This window comes from Canis lupus, chromosome 1, assembly GCF_011100685.1.
Source record: "Canis lupus familiaris isolate Mischka breed German Shepherd chromosome 1, alternate assembly UU_Cfam_GSD_1.0, whole genome shotgun sequence".
Taxonomy (NCBI): Eukaryota; Metazoa; Chordata; class Mammalia; order Carnivora; family Canidae; genus Canis; species Canis lupus.
Window position 1 is genome coordinate 41,292,539 of NC_049222.1, and position 22,565 is coordinate 41,315,103.

Here is a 22,565-nt window from a genome sequence, read left to right on the forward strand (position 1 = left end):
TGTCTGCTGCCATTTCAATCCCCAGAGGTGCCACCTCCTTCCAAAGCACAGGCCTTGCCCATGTGTGCCCTGCTGACTGGAAGGTTTTTTCCTCGTCTCATTACTTAACTGACTCCCACTCATGGTTCCAACCTCAGCTCAATTGTTACATCCTCTGGGAAACCTCTGATCTTACTGATTTGGCCCTTAATAGTTCTATGGAAGTTGAAAGAGTTTTAGTTTGTCCCTTAATAGTTCTTCTGGGGCAGCCCCAGTGGCACAGCGGTTTAGCACCGCCTGCAGCCCAGGGTGTGTGATCCTGGAGACCTGGGATCGAGTCCCATGTTGGGCTCCTTGCATGGAGCCTGCTTCTCCCTCTGCCTGTGTCTCTGCCTCTCTCTCTCTCTCTGTGTGTGTGTGTGTGTTTCTCACGAATAAATAGATTAAAAAAAAAGTCTTTTAAAAAAATAGTTCTTCTGGGGTTGGAATGTGACACTAATTTGTGACATTTGGTCCTGTCTGCCTCCCCCTTAGCCCATGGCTCCACCATGGCATGTATTGTCTGTTCTGCCCACCATTTTATTGCTAGCACCTAATGCAATACCTTTCATGTTGATCCTCAAAAATATGTTGAATGAATGAATGAATGAGGAAATGAATATGGGAACAAATGATAATCTTACTTTTCTTCTCTGCCTTAAGCCAAGCAATCCAGGGTAAGAGTTTTCTTTTCCCACTGCTAGTTGCCAAGTATGATGAAAAATATCTATCTACTATGGTTGTCCTTATGTTTTTTTTATCCTTTAGGGTTATTGATGGTTCTCCTAAAGACTTGTTTTGCTGGGCATATGGTCTGAAACCAAGGAGGTTTAAGGAATACCTTAAAGAGCCAACCAGCCACTGCATACCATGTGCTATTGGTGCTCCATCCTGAAATGGATAAGAGGTTGCGGCTGCCCATGCTCTGTACCTACCACCATGCTATACTAAATTCTCACCCTCCCATTTCCTTGACTTCATCTTGTCCTGGCACTGATATGAGTTGGGCTCTGTGATTACAGAGGATCACTCTTATTCTTTGAGTATAAGAGCCATGTGGGCTGAAACAAAGCTAGACATGGGACCTACCAGGGACCGAGACATTCACCACCAATGGCCCCTCTATCTTTCCTCTTGACTTGTAAGGTGTTTATTCCTTCCAGGTTATGCCTGTCTGCATTTTTGCTCTGTGCCTCTCTTGCTACTGAATGGTTTGTTTATTCTGTACTTTTGGTGGGATGAAAAGATGAGCTGGCCACAGCATGGGTTGCCACACATCACATGGACCAGCTGCCTTGGGTCAGGTGTGGGGTTGGATCAAATTGGACTACACATGGCCACCTCTGATGTCCCTTCAGAGGAGCTCAGGAGGGGACTTCCCTTAAAAGAGTAAGGCAGGTAGTACCATCCCAACTACAGTGTTGCCTATGGAGTCCAGTTTTTCCATCATAAACTTGGCCCACAATCTTACACAGTTCTCTGGAGTTAGAACCAGTACAACATGTATCAAAAGAATAGTTGTCTATTACAAAAAAAAAAAAAAAAGTTAAAATGTATAATAAAATAAAACAAAATAAAAAAGGACTATTTAAATAATTTTAATTTTTGGATAGGTAATATAATGATAACAGTTAAAAAATTTAAACGTTATAGAATAGTATACAGTAACAATTCTCTCTCCCACCCTTGTCCCCCACTTTATCCAATACCACTGTCCATCCAAAAGAAGTAGCCACTGTTGTTCCTAAACTTTTTTTAAAAGTAAATATAGACTCAGAAGAAGTTGCCAAACTAGTACAGAGAAGTCCCGATATAATCACTGTTTTAAATTTATGGAATAATCCTTCATGAAATGTTATGAATATATAAGCACATATAAATATGTGGTATTTTCTGCTGTTTTCATTCCAGTGGTATCGTATTATACATAGTAGGGTATCTTGCTACTATAGACTGGATGCTTCTGTCCCCCTGTCCCCAAAATCAGATGTTGAAACTCTAACTCCCCCACCCCATGTGATGGTACGGGGAGGCAGGGTCTTTGGGAGTGACTTAGGTTTCTGTGGGGTCATGAGGGTGGAGCCCTCATTAGCAACAGTGGCAAAAAAGACATGAGAGAGATGGTCTACCTTTTCCCTCATGTAAGGTCACAGGAGGAAAGCATCCACCTTCAAGTCAGGAGAATACCTTCACCAGGAACCAGATTGGGTCCCACTTGATCTTGGACTTCCCAGCTTCAAAAATGGTGAGAAAAAATTTTCTGTTTAAGCCACTTTGCCTATGGTATTTTTGTTACACAGACCCAAATCAACATTTGCTAAACAAATGCTGACAGTTGCTTAAAAACAAAAACAAACAAACAAACCCTACCTAAGTCATATAATGAACCAAACCATCATTTTTAATGATTGTGGATCACTTTTCCTGGATCAAAAAGCATTTCTCTAAGGCAAAACACAAAAATGTCTTTGCTCTATCTGTTGTCTCAGGCTTCATTTAAAAAAAAAAATTCAAAACCTTTTGAATTTGTTTTACAAATATGCTGTTTTTAAAATGCAGATCACCAGTCCTTTTTCCTGGACATTTTCTTTCACTAGGTCTGAGTTGGTGCCTAAAAATCTCTTTTAAAAACAAGTTCCCCAGGTGATTCCTAGCTTCAGGCAAGTTGAAGGCACCTTGCTCTGGGAGAAAAACGGGAAGATCAAACCCCTTCAACCACTGTTAGTAAGGTCTGGTGCCTTAAAGTGTTTACTCAGATCCTGGCAGTTATTGTCTAAGAATATACTGATTGAGCGCAATTTTAAAAAATGAATGTACTTGTGCATTACCAACCCCCCAACACACCCTGAATGCACATGCCATGATCTTTGCTCCTTTGCAAAGTCCTGAGTCAGAGAGTTCACCTCCCCCGGCAGCACACCTCTCTCTTCCTTCACCCCAGCCCCCACCGTTCCTCGTTCCTGGCTCTGTTTGTTTAAATTCCGTGTGGGAAGAGTGTGCACCGTTTAGAGTCGGTCTCAGACCATGTTTTTCCTGACTCCAGTCTTGGTAGCAGTCGTCTGCATTTTGATTGCATGGATCTTTAAAAATGCTGATGGAAGAAGCATGGAGGGGAGGAAGGGGGAGAACAGAGCCAGGGCCCAGACCCGTCCCTGGGTGGATGAGGACCTAAAGGACAGTACTGACCTCCAGCAAGTAGAAGAAGGTAAGGACACGGGCAAAGCTGCATAGCTGCCACCTTCTGCATTGTTTTGATGGGTGCCAGGGGGTGACAGGGCTTAGGGAGGGCAGGAAACACGTGCAGGTCTGTTTCAGCAGCCCCCTCTGCTGTGCGGATTAGCATGTGACAGAGACAGATCATTTCTCTCAGGTGGTCGGCTTGGCACCTGCTGGCACCACTCCGATTGATTTCTGGATAAAGAGTCAGTAAACAGCTGTGGCGAGATTGCCATTCTCCTTGACCCTGTTCTGGCTGTTAAATCTTTCCGAAGGGGCACATCACAGGCTCATGGTGGTCACGGGGGAGGTGGTGAGGTTGGATCAAGCACTTAGAAATGTAAAAGTTGGCATTGGTCTAGGGGCTCTCTACCCTTCCTGTGGGTGAGAGGCCCGTCAGCTGTGTCCTCAAAGCTGGGTGTCCAACTTAGAGGACAAGCCAATAAACAAGCAACATAATGAAGAGCCAAACTGATCATCAGGGGCTTCCAGGAGGCACAGGGGTGTGGTGGGGCAGCAGAGAAAGGACAAGTCAGGCCTGGCCGGTTAATAGGACTGGAATGGTCATGGTTAGGATGCATCTCAGCTAAAAGGAGCAGAAAGAGCATAAAAGCAGGGACAGAACTCCTGGGAAAGTTGCTGAGAAGATGGGATCTCACTGGTGGGGGAAGGGTGGATGTGAAATGGGATGGTGAGCATGGGCCCGGTCGTGGCTGACCCGAGGATGAAGAGGTGGTAAGGAGCAGGCAAGCAGGGAGAGGTTCTGGAGGAGGCTTGAGTGATCGGTGTTTGAGATTCATCTGAGGTGGGTTGGTGGGATGGATTCAATTTTAGAAGAGGCTCAGTGATTCTCAGCTGGACTAGTGATGCTCCTGCCCTCCGAAAAGACCACCTGGACATGCATGTAAGTGTGCTGATGTGCCTGTGTGCACGTATGTGTGTTCAGAGTTGCCCTAATCTCAGGATATGGGGCGGGGGTTCACCTGGCACTCCGTGCTGGGAGCCAGCAATGCTGAAGGTACTGCACAGGATTCAAGCAAGGCAGCTCTTAGCAGGCCTGCCTCTCCTTCTTTCACTGAAGGACATCCCACCCAAATGTCAGTTCTGCAAAGTGCCCAGTTGAGAAGCACTTTTCCTGAACAAAGGGACATCCATTATGAAGCAGTTGTGATGGTCTGCCCTGGTAAGGATGGCCCGGACGATGGTGGCAGTGGAAATGCAGGGGAAGGAGTGAGTCAGGGCAAAGTTAAAGGAAGAACAACAGGGTTTGGTAATAAACTGGATAGAGGGAGGAGGAGAGGATGAGAGCTGGAGGCTGGAGGAGGCACAACAACGCTATCATAAATGGGGGAGGGGAGAGGATTCATAGAAAAGAGGTTGAACATACACAAAGACGTGCTGGATTTGAGAAGATGACACATCTAAGCAGAGAGCGAAAGGTGGTCCAGGTGAGAGATCCATAGATACTGATTGGACAGTCATCAGCCCAGGGTGATACTTAAAACTTGGAAAACTGATGAATCCCCTAAGGGGATGTTGCTGAGGGGAATCTGGGGCACCTGCAGGTAAGATGGCCTGTGGTGTGAAAAAGGGACCACGGAGAAGACCATCTGGGGAAGGAGCTCCAGGATAATGACAACAGTAGGCTCCTATGGAACACTGGCTGTGTCTACTCAGCATCACACGTTATGTATAGTAAACCACTCAGTCTTTACGTCAATACAGCAAGGCAGCCACTATTATTTCCCCATATTACAGATAAGGAAATTGGGGCTAAACTATGCTAAGTTACCTGCTCAAGCAGATAGTGGTAGAGCCAGGACCCAGGCTGTCTGCTCTGTAGTCCAGGCACACAGCCAGTTGCTAGGTTGCCTTTCTAATAGGAGAATAAGCTAGAACAGAGTGGGCAGGAGACCACCAGCAGGCTCTCAAATTTCCTGAGAGATCTGAGGTAGTTTGGGGGATACAAGAGGGATTGGTGAGGTTGGTGGGGAACCAGGGACCTGGGGCTGGGCCTAAAGGTTGGGAACACATAACAAAGCTATATGGCTCCATCTGGTTCTGTCCTCTGCCTACTTATTCATTTTTGCAAAATCCTCTGCCTCTTATTCTCTAGTCCTCACACAGAAGAATAACTTGAACATTTAGTGGCCTCCTCAGCACCCATGGGCAACTCTGCTCTGAATGTAGAGTTCAGTTTCTCGCTGGAATTTTTGTTGTTCGCTTAAGTGGTACCTGCTGAGGTCTCATAGGTGATCGGTGAGAAGCAACATTTAAACCCAGGCTTCTCTGCCACCCAGTTCCCTGCTCCTGACCCCTGGAAGGGTGGACACAGTCTAAGAGAGGATTCACTGCTGGTACTGCAGGCTTATAGAGGACTGAGTGGGACATAAGAGAAATGATTCCATTACTGAAGAAACATGGAGTTGCTTTTGATGACAGCAAATGGATACCAGATTCAAACCATGCTGAAAATTAATTTTAAGAGACAAAACAATAAGTATTATAAGCCATTCTAGTGTGTGTTAAGGAAAATAATGGGTACCAATGCAACCTCCTCCAGCTTTGGCTCACAAAGAATTCCCACTCTGGGTTCATAGATCTGATTCAGCATGTGTATGGGAAGCTTGGGAGGGGTGCAGAGTGGCTCTGTTTACTAGGCCTCAGGACAGACTTCCTTTGGCAATTGTCAAACATGTGTTCTGCTATTACTTTCAGTTTCTTTTATATATATATATATTTTTTTTTCAGTTTCTTGTTTAACTGTAGGAGAGGTCTAAGGAGGAGAGATGACAAAGAGAAAGCCTCAGATTTTGTCCCTAAAACAAGCTAAAAATCCTGCATAAACATAGTCTAGTCAGGCCTGATTCAATGAAGTGCATAGAAATGGAAATAAGAGAAGATATAGGGAACACATCTCATCAGGATGTGTTTTAATGTTGGTGGGGATTTGTCTTCACTTAGTCTTATGGACCATTCAAAACCTATTGTCCTAATTGAAATTTTGGTTGTCCCAGATGGTCCAATCACTACTAAGAAAGGCTTGTGTTAGCAATTTCATATGGTTCAACCTAATACACTGTGTAACTTCCAAGTGAAAGATAAAATGGGGAAAACTCAATCATAACAATGAAAGGCAGGAAAGGAAGTGGAGGACAGAAGCAAGGGAAAAGCATGTGTTAGACAAGTGAGTTCAGTGGTAAGGGTAGATATATGTATATAAGTATGAATGTATGTGTATGTATATGATTTTATAAATTTCATACACAAATTAATACATCCCTGTGTGCATATATATATGATATATTTGTATATATATTTTGAGGTAATAAACATCCTTAAAGTTTGTAGTTTGCCATTAAAAAAAAAAAGAGGCCTGTGTTAAAATAATCTAGTGTGGGTAGTGTGGGTAACCCCTGAGAATTCAAATGTTCCCACAGACTTGGGAAAGGACGGTTTTTTATGTGCCTGAGGTAATAAGCAGCTGTCAGAGCCAGTTTCAAACCTATTCAATAGATCAATGACAACTCACATCAGTGAAAGTTTAGCAAACTGACCAATCAGTGGCCTCTTCTTGTTCTGAAAACCAACCAATCAGGGATGAAATCACTTCAGTACCAGCCCCTCTAAGGGCCAATCAATCAACAACAGTTTCAAACAAGTAACACTCCCCCCAGTCGCCCCCCTCAGATTATATTAATCCTGTTACATTCCTGGGAGTCCACCAATCCCTGAATGCCAAGCTTTTCAACCAAGTGGTGTGCTAGAGCTAGCCAACGGGAGGAACAAGACCAGTTGTTAAATATTCAGGAATTTGGGGGGCCATTTTGGAATCATCAGCTTGAAATCAGGACATGATTAGAGTATTTCCATAATGGAAATTGGCTAGCACTATGAATCAGGTTCCCCAAAGTCCTCCTAGGGCTGGTTTAGTAGCACACCACTGCCAACAACACTATAAAAGGTCAGCATTCTACTGTGTTCACAGAGACTCTCCTTTGCCATAGGAAGCAATAAATTTAGTTTTGTCTTTTCATTTCATTAACCTTTGACACACACACACACACACACACACACACACAGCCATTAATACTTTTACATCGTTAATTCTAAATGGTTGGTTTACCAAGACTCTTATAAGACCTTAAGACTTTAGGGCAAAGGACAGGTAAATTCAGACGAGAGAAATTGTCAAAGGGAAAGGACCTGCATGGAGACGTTGTCTTTGAGATCAAGTCTGGATGGGTCCTAGGGGAGAGTGAGGATCAACACTGGTGGGGGGCACTGGGGATACCGCAAGAGATGATGGGGCTCAGAAACAAGTTCTGTCAAATTCATTTAGGATAGTACTGGGGAGGAAAAATTTCTCTTTACCCTTCAAAGTTCTTCAAATTGGTCTTAGAATTAAGTTGACATGAGGCAAATTAATAGGAGGAAAAAAACCCCACAATAATTACATATGCACGGAGGCCCAATAATAAAATTGAGACCCAAAGAAATGACCAAGGCAGGCAGATTTTATACATTTTAGACAGACAATAAATTTGAGAGGAAGTGACAGGACAAAGAAAACAAATGTTTGAGGAAGGAATTCCTTCAATTAGGAAGGAAGTCTAAACAAAATTTAGGCTGAGGTAGTAGACAAGTGGAAAGTAACAGGTTTGTTTATACAGCTTTCTTGGCTCTAAAGTCCCTGTCTCTGGTGATAAGGATCTCTCTCTATTTTCATGAGAGATTTATTTTCTGCTTTCAGGGGGACAGAGGAGGGTCAGAGTGTCCTTCTTGTACCAGCTATTTTCCAAGTAGCTTCAATTCCAAATAATCAATATGCCATTGTGGCACCTTTTGGGGCAGCCTGCCCCAAACCCCTACAATAGCATTGCTCTATCCAGAAACTTTCCATCTGAACACCCCCAGACTCCCCAGTTCCCACACACCTCAGGAGCTGCTAGTGAAATATACTGCAGGGAATTGAATGACTGACAGGCCCATGTGGGAACAGAATGAGTGCTGAGGCAGTTGGGAAGGAAGTGTTCTCAGAGCAGGGGTTGAGCTGTGACCTTGCTCAGTCTCCACCTTCAGAATCTGTCTCCTGCCTGAGCTGCATCACCCTCAGCTTTAATATTGCTCCTCAATGTTTCCCAAAATTCTGAGGAGGGAACAAGGATGACATGACACAAATTAGCCTTTAAGCTTCATAGCTAGAAAATATTTGGCTCATTTGCAAAGGTTTGGAAGTGGAAGTGCAGAAACATAAAAGCCACTTACACAGAGATGCAGCCCCAAAACCCACCTTTGTGTTAAACATTAGAGAATACACGTGGCCTAGAACTTCTTGGCTGTCAAACCTAATTATGGTGCAGTTAAGGGTTCCTTGGCATTAAAGCAATGATAAAAGAGGAGTTGTTCCTGGTGTCAACAGCAAACCCCAAGTGTGGCAACACAGATTTAAAGCAAAAAAGTAGACCATAATAGCAAGCATTTGTTTTGAAATAGATGGGTTTTATGCTTGAAGGAATTCCCCAGAGTGGCTTGGCTGGTCTAGCATGGAAACAGAATGACTCGAGTTACAGAGGCTGTTCTCTTTCTTCTTGGAGCAGTTAAGAGGTCAAGGGGAAGGAGAAAAGTAGTACCTTTGGTATCAGTTCACTGCCCTGCCATTCCCTGGGTGCTTTCTCTCCTAACCTGGCTCGCCTGCCCCCTTTACCAGGCTAGATGCAGACCATCTGCCCTGGGAGAAGCACCAGGAGCAAGCCTTTCAGGACACTCCAACCCAGCACTGCTTAGGCCATTCCTCTGCCCTGCTTGCTGACAACGTTCAGGCAGCAGCTGCTTCATTCTGCTACAGTGGGAACGCTTACCTTGGACTTTAAAGATTTTATTTATTTATTTGTTTGTTTATTTATTTATTTATTTAATTTATTTATTTTTGAGAGACAGAGAGAGAGAGAGAGACACAGGCAGAGAGAGAAGCAGGGTCCCTGTGGGGAGCCTGATGCGGGACTCAATCCCAGGACTCCAGGATCACATCCTGAACCAAAAGGCAGACGCTCAATCGCTGAGCCACCCAGGCATCCCCTACCTTGGATTTTTGAAACTACAGAAACTGCCACGCCATGCACCTAGGCTGCCTTTAAGTTTATACACATGCTGAATGGGTATTAAGAGTTGGTAACTTACCCTTCAAAGAGTTAATGAGGCATTTCATGCATTTGCTCATTTACCACTTACTAAGGACAGAGACCGTGAGACTTCATAACAAATGATATAGAAGGTAATGCTGGTGTTGAAAGTCTCTGTTGACACATTTGATAAGTTCAGGGTTGACACTGACACCTGGGTTCGGTTCAGAATTCATTGCTAGAAAGCTGATAGGTGTTTGCTGCCACTCCCCGATCACACCCACTTCCTTTTAACTAAGTAACTGGGCCTTCTCATGTGTATAGTGTATAGTTTGGGTCCAAGCTGCCCTGGCTAGTAAAATGTATAAGGAATTTTGTCACTAACAGCAATGAGCAAACCATGATACTTACTGACATGGTATTGTCATTGAGGTTTTCAGTGTCTTTGAAGTCATTCCTTCTTGCCTTTCCCTTCCCTGGTCAATCTTCAGAGACTCAGAGTGAAATATGTGTATGCAAGTGCAGGAGAAACCTAATCCTTTACCTGGATTCCACCTGGAATGTTCGAGATCGTCAGGGCCAGGCACTCGATCCTCTTGTTCTTTTTCTTCTGTTCCTGTTGTCATTCTCATCTTTATGTGAGGGTGCCCAAAGTGACATCACACCTTCTGGACTCAGACTTTTACTTTCACACTAGACATCTCTGCTTGAACAGCTCACAGCCTCTCAAATGTGATGGACTGCTGATTCTTACCTCTTCTTCCCTCAGATGGTTCATCACTTATCCTCTATCTCAGTAGACAGTCCCACTGTCTCCCCAGATGCTAAAGCCCACCACCTGGGCTTCATTCTTAGTCCCTCTCTCCCACCATTCCAAGCTATACACTTTAGCAGGTCTCATGATTTGTATCTCCAAGATACTCCAAGAATTTGTCGTTCTTTTTTTTTGCACATTATCCCACCCTGGCTATTGCAGTGAGTTTTCAATGGTTCTTCCTTCTTCCTCTCAACGGTTGTCTCCCTCTAATATATACCTCACCCTGCTTTGCTTTTTATGTTTTCTATCTGTTGGTTTCTCCTTGCTCCATTCCAGATATTTTCTCCTGAGTTATCTTCCAGTTCACTGATTTTTTCTTTAGGTATATATATCCTGCTTTAAATCCATCCATTGAGTTCTTAATTCTATCACTTTACTTTTCAGTTCTAGAGGTTTATTTTTTCATATTTTCTATGTCACCTTTTATCTTTTCCTACAGATATGTTTGTATTTTTTCCCCTCTAAACATAGTAATCATAATTGTTTTATCTTTTGAATTGGATAATTCTAATATTTGGAGATGTTTTTAAATATCATTTCTGTTGTTTCTTGCTCAATATGTTTTCTCTTTATGCTTGATTGTGTTTGGTGGGTTGCTAGTAATTGTACTTAAAATTATTTGTATATTGGCATTTGCTTCTGCTAGGCCATGGAGGTATTTTCCAGAGGTATTAGGCAGGACCATTAAATGCCACATTCAAGGCAGGACCCACCAAAGGATATAAACCATTGAGGGATGATATATTTATGATCCATGCTTTCTTTAAGGCTGTACCCTTGGGGTCCCAGCTTATTAGCCTTCCCATTGTGTGTGGGTCTAGGTTTTGATTCCTGTCTCCCACAATCTTTGAATATATAAAAATAAAAATTCAAATATGTAGAGATTGTCAAATACTATCAGGGAAATGTGACTTCTGTGCTTACTTGCCTCTGCAGGTTCATATTCCCCTTTTTAGCCTAGGAATTTCTTACTATGTTGCCAGCAGTTCACTAATATTTTAAAAGACTTTAAAAATACTTTATTTCATGACTTAATGATTTTCAGCTAACAAGATATTGTGTTTCAAGTATACCAGTTCACCATTAATAGAAATTTTCATTCTTCATCTTTGTGTAGGTAAAATTTTCTTTTTCTTGATTTATAACCAGTGTGGAATTTGGGTAGTCAATAGTCAAGATCAGAATTCAGGATTCTATAGACCCATTCTTTTCATTTTTTCTTGATGCTTTTGAAATTATAAACTTGCAAACATTTTTGAGAACTTTATTTCCTTCTCCCCATTGGCCACCTTGTGACTGTAGGGGAGGAAAAATATTTTTCCCTCTACCCTTCTAGGTTCTTGATGAGACCCTGCCCCCACCCCAATAAAAGACAAATTAAGAGAAAAACAAATAGGAGTTTAATAGTATGTATACCTCCTGTATACATGGAACAGACCCAGGAAAATTGAGTAAGTCCCTGAAATAGCCCAAGCCACCACCTTAAATACCATCTTCAACTAACAACAAAAGAAAGATGCTGGGGGAGGAGGGCCCGGTTATGGAAGTTATCAAGGAGAGCACAGTATTTTAAACAAGGGTAAGGTTGTTGTGCAGATTTAAGTCCATTTTCTCCACTGATAAGAATTTCTTGTGAGAATCATCCTTTTCTTCATGGTACAGAGAAGGTTTATGAATGGAAGTATTCTTTGTAAAGGTAAATGTCCCTTACAAAAAGGTAACTTTTACTCTGGTTTTCAGAATTTCTCTTGCATCTGTTGTTTCTTAAAAATTATCAGCTCAATGTTATCCTTATGCGAAAAAGGCATATTTTGGTGCAGCATCCCCTGCTCCCCTTCATGACCAAGAGAGATCATTTAATTTGCTGCCTTTCTTGTTCTTATTTGCAGATGTTGATGACTGGCAAGAGTCAGAGGAAAATGTTGAACATATTCCATTCTCCCACACCCGGTATCCTGAGAAGGAAATGATTAAGAGATCCCAGGAATTTTACGAACTTCTCAATAAAAGACGATCTGTCAGATTCATAAGTAATGAACAAATCCCCATGGAAGTCATTGATAATGTCATCAAATCAGCAGGTCTGTAATTGCACATTGTGTCTTTAAGAATGTCAGCTGCAAGTGACAACATAGGAGCAATAAAGTTTAAACTTAGTGAATAAAGCCCAGAGTGATACAATTATCTATAAAGTCTTACCCAGGTGTTAACTGGCTGCCAGAAGCCTAATGATGTCCACTTTCTACAAACTAGTGACTATTACAAACTTCCTGGGAGCAGTTGTGACAACAGTTTAAAACTTCTGAAATTGTTTAATATTATGCTCTTTTATTAAAAATAAAAATTCCTGAGCATACTATTATACACTGGAAGAGAAACATCCCTTTACTTTCTCCTCCTTTTGAAACACATGTACACACATACACACACACTCATATTTATGCATTTCTCTTTTTGGAACCAAATTTTTTATATTGCATACCATGATGCTTTAGTACCGTTAACTAGGTATAGGTAAACTAGTGGCATTTACCTATATGAATTTGCAAAGTAAACCACAGCAAGGCAAACCCATCTTCAACACAAATTGATAGCTCCACAGAGGAAAATAAAAGAGTTATGGAAAAAGGGGGAGGAGATGTAAGAGAAATCCCTCTATTTGAGTATTATTGGAGCATTGGAGTATTATTCCTATATAAATCACATTTAAGTTCATTCGCAAAAATTATCATATGGCCATTGTGAATCCATTGCTCAAGTTGAAAGGAAGCAACAATAAAGCATTTCATTTCAGTTAAGAGTGCAAATGCACTGGCTAGTTGTGTATCTACCAATAGCAGTCACTAAGTTCCCTCTGTGTATATATGTGTCTATATATGTGTGTATACATATATTGTGCAGATAAATTTGCCATAATGAAAAACATTAGGGAACACTTGATTTCCAATGTGTAATGACACAAATATTTAGTGAACAAATAACATGGATACAAAGGGAACTGGAATCACTCTTTTCAGAAATTTGGGCTTTATGTTTAGCTTTTGACTTGCATTTCACAATCCAATCATGCCCTCTCAACCATAGGGAGCAGTGGGAGGTAAACAAGAGCCCCATGAAGCAGGCAGTCCTGACCCCCTTGGTATAGAGTTTATATTATCAAATTATTCACTAGGGAGATAGGAATAGTTGCTTCTGAAATATGCTACCTGTGGGTAGGACTGTGGTTCTCATTAGGAACAGCAGGCCATCTCTAGGACAGCAGAATTATACCACATCAGAAGCTGGCCCCAGTTGGAATATGAAAGAGAATTCAAGCTCCTCAGGCACTGGGATACACTAGGAAGCTTTGTCCCAGAATACTGAAACCGATCCAAGTGTGGGTTGAGGGTTCCCATAGCCCATGAGAGCTGAAGACAGACTTATATGTACTGAGCACCAGGGCCAAGAGATCTCATGTGTCCCCAGCAGGACCACAAACCTCACAGTGCCACACTCACTGTTCTGATATAGCTACCAAACAAGTTATAGTTAAGCTACCTTTCATGAGAGATTTAATTAATTAATTAATTAATTAATTATTTTAAAGGTGAGTTTTGTTTTTGTTTTGAGAGAGAGAGAGAGAGTGAGCGGGGAGAGGAACAGAGGGAGAGAGAGAATCTCAAGCTTAGCATGGAGCTGGTCGTCGGACTCGATCTCACTACCCTGAGATCATGACCTGAGCTGAAATCAAGAGTCAGATGCTTAATGGACTGAGCCAGCCAAGTGCCTCATTTCATAAGTGTTTTAAAAGCCAGTTTACCATTTACATTTTTATCATTTTCAAGAAGCTTCATGACTTTTTCCTTTTTTAAAAATATCAAAACAAATAACATTTTAGAGAATTTGGGCTGTCAGAACTTCCCTTCTGGGTTTCCTTAGTGGTCATGGTACGGTTATTTAGGAATGTTTCCCCCACATAGAGAGTGATGGTAAATTCCCATAACCCTAGAACCACTAGTCTTGACCTCGGTTTAGCTGGTTTGCATCCCCTAAATGATACAGAATGAAACAGAGTGGCAGCAACATAGCAGTGTCTGCAGCCAAGCACTTTGTTCCCTAGGTGATCGAACTTCATTTTGAGCAACTATGACTTACTATATTTATTCTTAATGAGCATTCTGACATTTTCCTGTGTTTTAATTTCTGATTTTAATTTAATGGATGGTAGGGACCGCCCCAAGTGGGGCCCACACGGAGCCCTGGACCTTTGTGATTGTGAAAGACCTGGATGTGAAGCACAAGATTCGAGAGATCATTGAGGAGGAGGAGGAAATAAACTATTTGAAAAGGATGGGACGCCAGTGGGTTACAGACCTGAAGAAGCTGAGGTACAAAATGTTAATGGACTTATTAACCTCTTGTGCCTTGATTTTCTCATCTGTAAAATGGGAATGTCTAGGATTTGCTTCATTATGAAAATGACATTTGTAAGCATGTTTGCAAGCATGTAGAGCAGTGATGACACATAGTAAATGCCATATGCATCTTTGGTAAATAAGTAGGCTTTGACCCAAGTAATAGTAAATAAAACTTTGAGGACTTCACTTTTCTCCCATCTGGAATGTAAGATCATAAAATACTTCTCAGGACCTTGACTGAAGTAGATTACATTTGCTAAAGTGATAACATCTTCCAAGTGATCTTACTAAGTAGGCTTTAGTTTTAGTACATAGTAAGAGTAAAAATTTAGTACATATGTAATATTTATTAGGCATTAGTAACCGTGTGGGCTTCCTTATCTTCTGGAGGGAAGTGGGGTGAAACTCACTGTAATTAGATTTAATGCAGTGCCTTGGTGCACTAGGGTAGGTCCAGCGAGTTTTCAGTTTTTCTAGTAGCTGCAACTAAGAGTGATTTGTGGAGTCCTCTTTCCCCCACTGAGGGGCAGTCAGCCTTCGTAATATCTCAGACGCGTTCCATAACTGTTCAGTCACCTCTGTCAATAAAATAGTCACCGTTCAGTTGTGTAGACTCATCCTCCTCATTGGCGTCATTTACCGAGCGAGAGCTCTTTACAAACACTGGCCTCCCCCCAAAAGGCCATTTCCTTTGTCTCCCATGTGCTCTGAGGCTGAGTGGGAGGAGGGACGGTGGCCAGTGATGATGGTTCTTACTTCTGAGAAGCTTGCTCTATCCTTGGAAGTGGAAATGCTGAGGCACTCATGCTGCTGAATCTCAGCTATGGGCTGTTAGTGGCCAGTTCTGGAGTGTTATCTGATATCCCAGTGTGACACGAGGCTGTGATACTAGAAAGGGTCATGAGATTGCAGTCCTGGGGAGAAGGGGAGGCCTCTTTTTCAGCAGTAAGGGCTGGGTGATAGGAAGAGGATGTCTTGGCTCTGCTCCTGTTTCATTTATTTGGCTCCAGAGGACATATTTTTTCATAAGATATTTAAATTCTATTAAATTGATGCCTCATGGAGTTGTAACTTATTTTCATGCTCTGGAACTAGTGCAGGATATTAATAATAAACATAAAAATCTTATGCATATTCATGGGGAAAATGGGATGGGTAAAAGTTAAGTTAGAGAGATGTCCTGCCCTATGCATGCACAGTGCCTACAAAATGCTGCTGGGCCCTTGCAAAATTTCCCCAACAAAGGCAAAATTAGTCCCCAACAAAGGCAAAATTAGTCACTCTCTCATCTCTGTGCTCAAAACACTTAATATACACCTTCTGTGCATTGAAAATAGCCATTTGGGGACACTTGAGTGGCTCAGTGGTTGAGCATCTGCCTTTGGCTCAGGGTGTGATCTCAGGGTCCTGGGATCAAATCCCACATCAGGCTTCCCAAAGGGAGCCTGCTTCTCCCTCTGCCTATGTCTCTGCCTCTCTCTCTGTCTCTCATGAATAAATAAATAAAATCTTTTTTAAAAAAGAAAACGGCCATTCTATCACATAGCATTTTAGTTATTAGTTTACTTTTCTTCTTATTTTATAGGCCATTTTTTAGGAAGCTGATAGACTTTCTCTGCAGGCAATATGTACACATACATATATACATAAGAACTCTAGGGGTCCAGATTTAAAATGTCTTAAACTATACCATCTAGCATAGTGCTGATGCATAGTAGGTAATTGAATACATGTTTGTTGAACTGCAAATGAACATATGTCCTGACATTCTATTTGAGTCAATTCTGAAACCAGTAGCTGTCATTAAAGACCCAATATACAACCTAGGTCCAACCCACCTGTCAAACTTTCTATTTTTCTGTTTGCTGGTGTAAGCCCTCCACCCCAGGCAGAAGGTGCTATCTGTCCTTTTCTTCATAGGTCTTGTTGCTGTATTTTGATTAGCTTTAATGTGATGTCATAATAAATTCTTGTAAAATTGAACAAACCAGAAACATTAGATACCAATGTATGTCTAGAAAAAAAAAGAAGTACAAAAATCATTAAAAATTACTTACTAATCTGCCTTTGAACCAAGGTATATTGCTTAATCTTCATTTTGTATTAAAAGATTTTTAAAAAATTATTCACTGTGAAATAATAATAGTAGTAATAATACTAACACACACACAGTAGTATGTGCTAGGTTGGGTACTTTTCTAAGCACTTTATATTTTTTACTTATCTCCGTCTCATGATAACTGTATGAGGTGAATATATCATAGTGCCTTTTATACATGTGGGAACTGAGTCACAGGAAATTCAGTAGGTGGCCCAACACGGCAAAACCTATCAGGTCCAGAGTTTATCTTCTGGGTAAATGAGAACATTCTCCCTGTTTGTAAGGAGCAAAGGATTGGTAATAGCCCAATGGGACTAAGCTTCTTGAAGCATGGTAGGGTAACTTTGGAAATGTAACCTGTAGCAGATAAGAGTGTAAGAAGAACCATGGAAAACTGCACAAGTGAGTTTAGTGTGTTTTAAAACAATGAAGCAGGGATGCTTGGGTGGCTCAGTCAGTTGAGCCCCTGCTTTCAGCTCAGGTTGTGATCCCAGCATCCTGGGACTGAGTCCCACCTCAGTCTCCATGCTCCGTGGGGAACCTGCCTCTCCCTCTGCCTCTGTCTCCCTCTCTCTCTGTCTACTCATCAATGAATAAATAAAATCTTTAAAAAAAACAGGGAAGCATAACTAGGCTTAAAATGAAATCATCTCTTGTTAATTAATTACCTAATGTATCCATATCCTAAGAAAAATTCTAATATATAACATTGCACGAAGTCCTACTTTGAATATCTGTGCTGGAATAAAGCTTTTGCCAAATGTAATGGAATTGGGAAAGATATACACTCCTGAGATGGAAAGCAAAAATTTAAACTTAATATTTACACCTCACACGAATTATCTCCCACTCCCAGAAAGTTCTCCTTCTTTTCTCCACAACCGGACTGACAGCATTACCATCTCTGCACCTGTGATTTTGGTTAAGCCTCGCCATCATCTTTTTCTTTTCCTTTGTTCCTGTACTAGACCTGTCAGTTCCAGCCTCTATACCTCCCCCAAATTCTCCTGGTCCCTTGCCCACACCAGTCTGCCTTTTTCAGGAACAGAGCTGATTATGTAATGCTTCTGCTCAGAGCTTATGGTCACTTTCCTTTATCTACCAAATGAAGTCCAGGAAACTGTACAGTCTGTATGTAACCTGCTGGGCCACCTGTGCTCCACCATGCACCCCGCCCTCCAGTCTACCAGCTTCTGAAAACTCCCTGGTCTGCCAATCATCCTCTGTCCCAAATTGACCTTTACTCATTGGCTCGAAGGATGCCCTCCCCAGTGCCCCCTTTTCATCCTGTCTTCAGTGCCCCACCTCAAGGGAAACTTGGAAATGTTCTTCTAATCTGCTTATTCAAAAATTATCAACACTTCATTTGGAGGGCTCCTAATGACTGGACTTATATTTCTTTAATTCCACTTACCGGGTTTCAGTTTGCCAAATTTCACATATTTCCTGTTGGGTTATAGGATCCATCTTTGTATCTTTCAGCATTTCATGTGCCTTGCCATACTACACCCTTATTAACACATGTTCATAGTATTGAATGAGCCTGGACAGAAAAATATGAGTAAAACACAAACAAATAAAAATCTTGCTTTTTTCAATTGAAATATGAAAGACAAGAAAATGCTCTTATTTTATATTTTTTAAAGATTAATTTATTTTAGAGAAAGAGAGCAAGAGAGGGAGGGATAGGGGGAGAGGGAGAGAAATCCTCAAGCAGACTCCCTGCTGAGCATGGGGCTTGATCCCAGGACCCCGAGATCATGACCTGACCCGAAACCAAGAGTTGATACTCAACTGACTGTACCACCCAGATGTCCCCAGAAAATGCTTTTATTTTAGATGTAAATAAGCTAAGTTTGTAAAAAAAAAAAAAAAAATCATTAAGAGCAAATTGTCTCTGGATTATCTTTTGTCCCCTTCAGAACCAACTGGATTAAGGAGTACTTGGACACAGCTCCTGTTTTGATTCTGATTTTCAAACAAGTACATGGTTTTGCTGCAAATGGTAAAAGAAAGGTCCACTACTACAATGAAATCAGTGTTTCCATTGCTTGCGGCATCCTCCTGGCTGCTCTGCAGGTTTGTTACCCACTCCACCTTGCCCCAAAGAGAGAAGTGGTGCTTGAAGGCCAAACAGTGGCCTTATTCACAAATTTCAGCTGAGTTTCTAGTTTGGAGACATTTGGAAGTTGTTTATCTAAAGTTGAATTCCTAGGTAAGGTGGCTCTGGTGTGAAAAGTGACCTGGGAAACCTGGGTACACGGTGGGCATAATAGTGCAACAAGCTGGAATTCTTCCAGAAATTCACTTAGGACATCACTTTAGGCTGGGAAAGAGGGTCATGGTGTTTGCCTTCATCTGTAAAGACAAGAAGCTTCAAGGGTTTCCGGGGCCACACTGCCTAGCTGTGCTCACGTTGTCTACGTCAATGGAATGATTAAAGGCTGTGAAGAGGACTCCATCATAGAACTCTTCCTGGAAAGTCGAGTTGACATTATATTGCAACTGCTACGGAGTAGCTAGAGCGATGTTAAGTGTGAAATAGAGCAGGACTGAGGTATACCGTTTACACGATTCAGTTCATCCACTCAACCCATAGTTTCTGAGCTCCTTCTGTGTGACAGGCCCCGGGGCGTGGGGTGCTGGGGATCTCTGCCTTGTGAACTGTGTGCACATTCTGGATGGGGACTGCTGTCCCGGGGTGGAGAGAGACAGGAAACACACAAAAGAAAAACAAATGAAGCCAACAAGATTGGAAGAGTGAGTGATCATACTTTCGAGGGACAATTATTTCCAAAAACTTACCTGCTTTTCCAAGAGAAATGTGTATTCTGAAAACACCTTGTAGAATATAGTCATTGTTACGCAAAAATGAAATACACTCTTCGATTACTCAACAAGTCGGCCTGGAGGAGGTGGCGTCTTAATTCCTTTCTGATCTGTGAGCATGCAGTAAAGGAAATGATGAACAATGTCGAACCACACCGCCCCACCCTTCATTCATCTTGGGGTCACGCAAGAGGTGCTCAGTTCACAGAGATTTTTGAGCGCTGAGCAGCCTTGTCGCGTTAGTGTTGAGTTTGCTGCCCTCTAGTGTCCCCTCTGGCATAAATCTGAGGGGAGGTCCTGTTTGTGAGAGCAAAGAGGAAAATCTTGCTGAAGTTTCCATCTGCACAGATCGAATAGTGATGGACCAAAGAGCCTCTCCTGTGGGACTCTCAAAGTCAGTTCCAGAACTTCCATCTGGCTCAGGTTTAGCAGTGATCCTCTGGCTGGGAAAACAGAGAGGATGGAGATAGTCTGCTGGGGAAGCATCTTGAAGCTGCACATGATTTTTATTAGGTGGTTATTATCTAGAGGGGCTCATTATCTGGAGAAGTTGATGGAGTAATCCCTCCCCCCCCCAACGGATCCCTGGGCCACTGGGTCTTCTGACATTGGGAATAGGTATTTTCAGCTGGGGATGATGCTCCGCCTCCATTGTTGGTTTTAGAAGCATAGGAACTCCCTGGGTTGGGGGCCGTTCCTTTGGTATCTTTGGATTCCCCACATTTCTTTCCACGAAATAACCATTCCTATTTCTGAACCATCAATGAAAAAAATCAGACTAGTACTTTTCTTCTTCAAGAAGCTTCTCATTGTTTGGTTAAAAGAATGTGGGACCGGGAGATTGAGGAGAGGATGTAAGGTTCAAAATACAATTGCCCAAAGTAGCAGTTTCAGGGAAGTGATGGGACAAGCAGTCCTAATAGGGACCAGAATGTCCCCAGACTACAAAAAAAGCCGTGACTTCGCCCACTGACCTGCCAATGTGTTCTCTCCCCTCCTGTTGTAGAATGCGGGACTGGTGACTGTCACTACCACTCCTCTCAACTGTGGCCCCCGTCTGAGGGTGCTCCTGGGTCGCCCCGCAAACGAAAAGCTGCTGATGCTGCTCCCCGTGGGGTACCCCAGCCAGGAGGCCACGGTGCCCGACCTAATACGGAAACCTCTGGATCAGATCATGGTGACCGTGTAGGCAGAAGCCCATCAGGGATGCTAGCAGACGATGGCCTTGGTCCTCTCTTGTTTCTCTTGGGTCTGCAGGCTGCTCTGTCCATGGGTGCTAGGTCTTGTTCCACTCCGCTCAAGAAATCTTTCCACATCATCTGGCTCTTGGAGTCTGAGAAGCCCTGCTCCCAAGAGTGTGATTAGGTGAACAAATATATTAAGAGGGCAACGGGTACTCTCATCCACTCTGGAAATGCATTAAACTTTTCCTAAGAACAGGCCTTGGTTTTTGAGTTTTAAAAATTGTTTCTGAAAAATCACTGGTGATTTTTTTCTCTTACATTTTAAAAGCTTTTAAGCAGTAAAGAGTCATCAGAGCATTCAATGTAGCCCTGAGAACTCAGCTGTGACCATTCTTGGATTTAAATTTAGATTCATCAAATAGCCTCCGCCCTCTGACTTCTGGTGGCTTTTCGGCCAGAATATGCTTTCGAGTTATACTCTTTTACTAAGCCCCATGGATATCCTGCCAGTTTTTTTTTTTTTTTATCCTGCCAGTTTTTAATAAGTAACCATCAAAATAATTAAAATGTCACAGTCACAGAACAAAGAAGCACATGCTCCGGTAGGTGGATCCAACTGGCAACCCTCTGAACGTGTAAAGCGTTGGTTGCATCACCGAGTGGTGTGTTGGAGCTGGCTCACACTAGCTTCTAGAGGCGGGTTGTTAAGTACTTGGGAATTTTGTCAGTCAGTTATTAAACTGTTTGTGGCTGGAAAACGCCTCTGGTGGGAGAATTACCACTGCAATTGGCTGATACTACAAATCAGAGCTTGTTTCCTTTTTCCTAATAACTGTTTTCCAGGGGCACCTGGGTGGCTCAGCAGTTGAGTGTCTGCCTTTGGCTCAGGTCGTGATCCCAGGGTCCTGGAATTGAGTTCCACAGCAGGCTCCCTCCAGGGAGCCTGCTCCTCCCTCTGCCTCTATCTCTGCCTCTCTCTCTCTCTCTCTCTCTCTCTCTGTGTGTGTGTGTGTGTGTCATGGATAAATAAATAAAATCTTAAAAAAAAATGTTTCCCATACATAGCACTAAACTGCGTCTCCCCTCTTTTCTACTCCAGCCCATAAAAAACTTCTCTTTTCTCCAGATGGCAGTCAAGTGATTTGGGACAGGTAGGGTATGAGGTGTTAGGTTGGGAATGCCAGACCTTGGCTTCTGCCCATCACCCTGCTTTCCCTTCCCGGGGTGTTGCACTCACGGGCACACTCATAGCTCAGATGACTTTTCACCTTGCAATTTCTACATGCCTCTTTATCCCTTCCTATTTTTTTCTCAGCTTCCTCAAGAAAAATCTCTCCTGAAAAAAAAAATATCTCCTGCTTCCTTTCAGTCCTCATGTGAGTCACACAGCCTAGGAAAAGCCTTTTGTACTTTTCTTTTAAGATCTTATTTATTTATTCATGAAAAAGAGAGAGAGCCAGAGAAACAGGTAGAGGGAGGAAGAGGCTCCATGCAGGGAGCCCGACGCGGGACTCGACCCCGGGTCCCCAGGATCACACCTGGGCCGAAGTCAGCGCCAAACCACTGAGCCACCCAGGCTGCCCCATACTTTTGATAAGAGTCAGAGCTGGTGACAAATCTGTATCACAGAAAAGGAGCACTTTTTTTCCTTTAAAATATAATCAGATATTACAAGAACCTATGCCCTCAACCTCTGAAGTCCTTTGAAGGATTTAGAAGTTTCCTTTAGAATCTTCAAAATCTTCCATCTGTAGTTTTGTTTTTCTCTAAATGTGCTTTCCTGAAGGCTACACACTTTAAAAATGCAAACTTTCTTACATCGTGTTTCTATTAAAAAAATCTTTAGTATTGTGACTGGTATTTGCTCCATACTCTTGATTG

The 22,565-nt window shown here is 42.4% G+C and overlaps 1 protein-coding gene across 1 annotated transcript; it reads left to right on the forward strand.

Moving 5' to 3' along the window:
• The first annotated feature begins 2,920 nt into the window (after positions 1-2,920).
• IYD (iodotyrosine deiodinase) lies at positions 2,921-21,442 on the forward strand. The gene is made up of 5 exons (XM_038526318.1): positions 2,921-3,223; positions 12,063-12,254; positions 14,381-14,540; positions 18,594-18,750; positions 20,507-21,442. The coding sequence occupies exons 1-5, from the start codon at positions 3,043-3,045 to the stop codon at positions 20,687-20,689; spliced, it is 873 nt and encodes a 290-aa protein (XP_038382246.1). The 5' UTR covers positions 2,921-3,042; the 3' UTR covers positions 20,690-21,442.
• Positions 21,443-22,565: the final 1,123 nt, after the last annotated feature.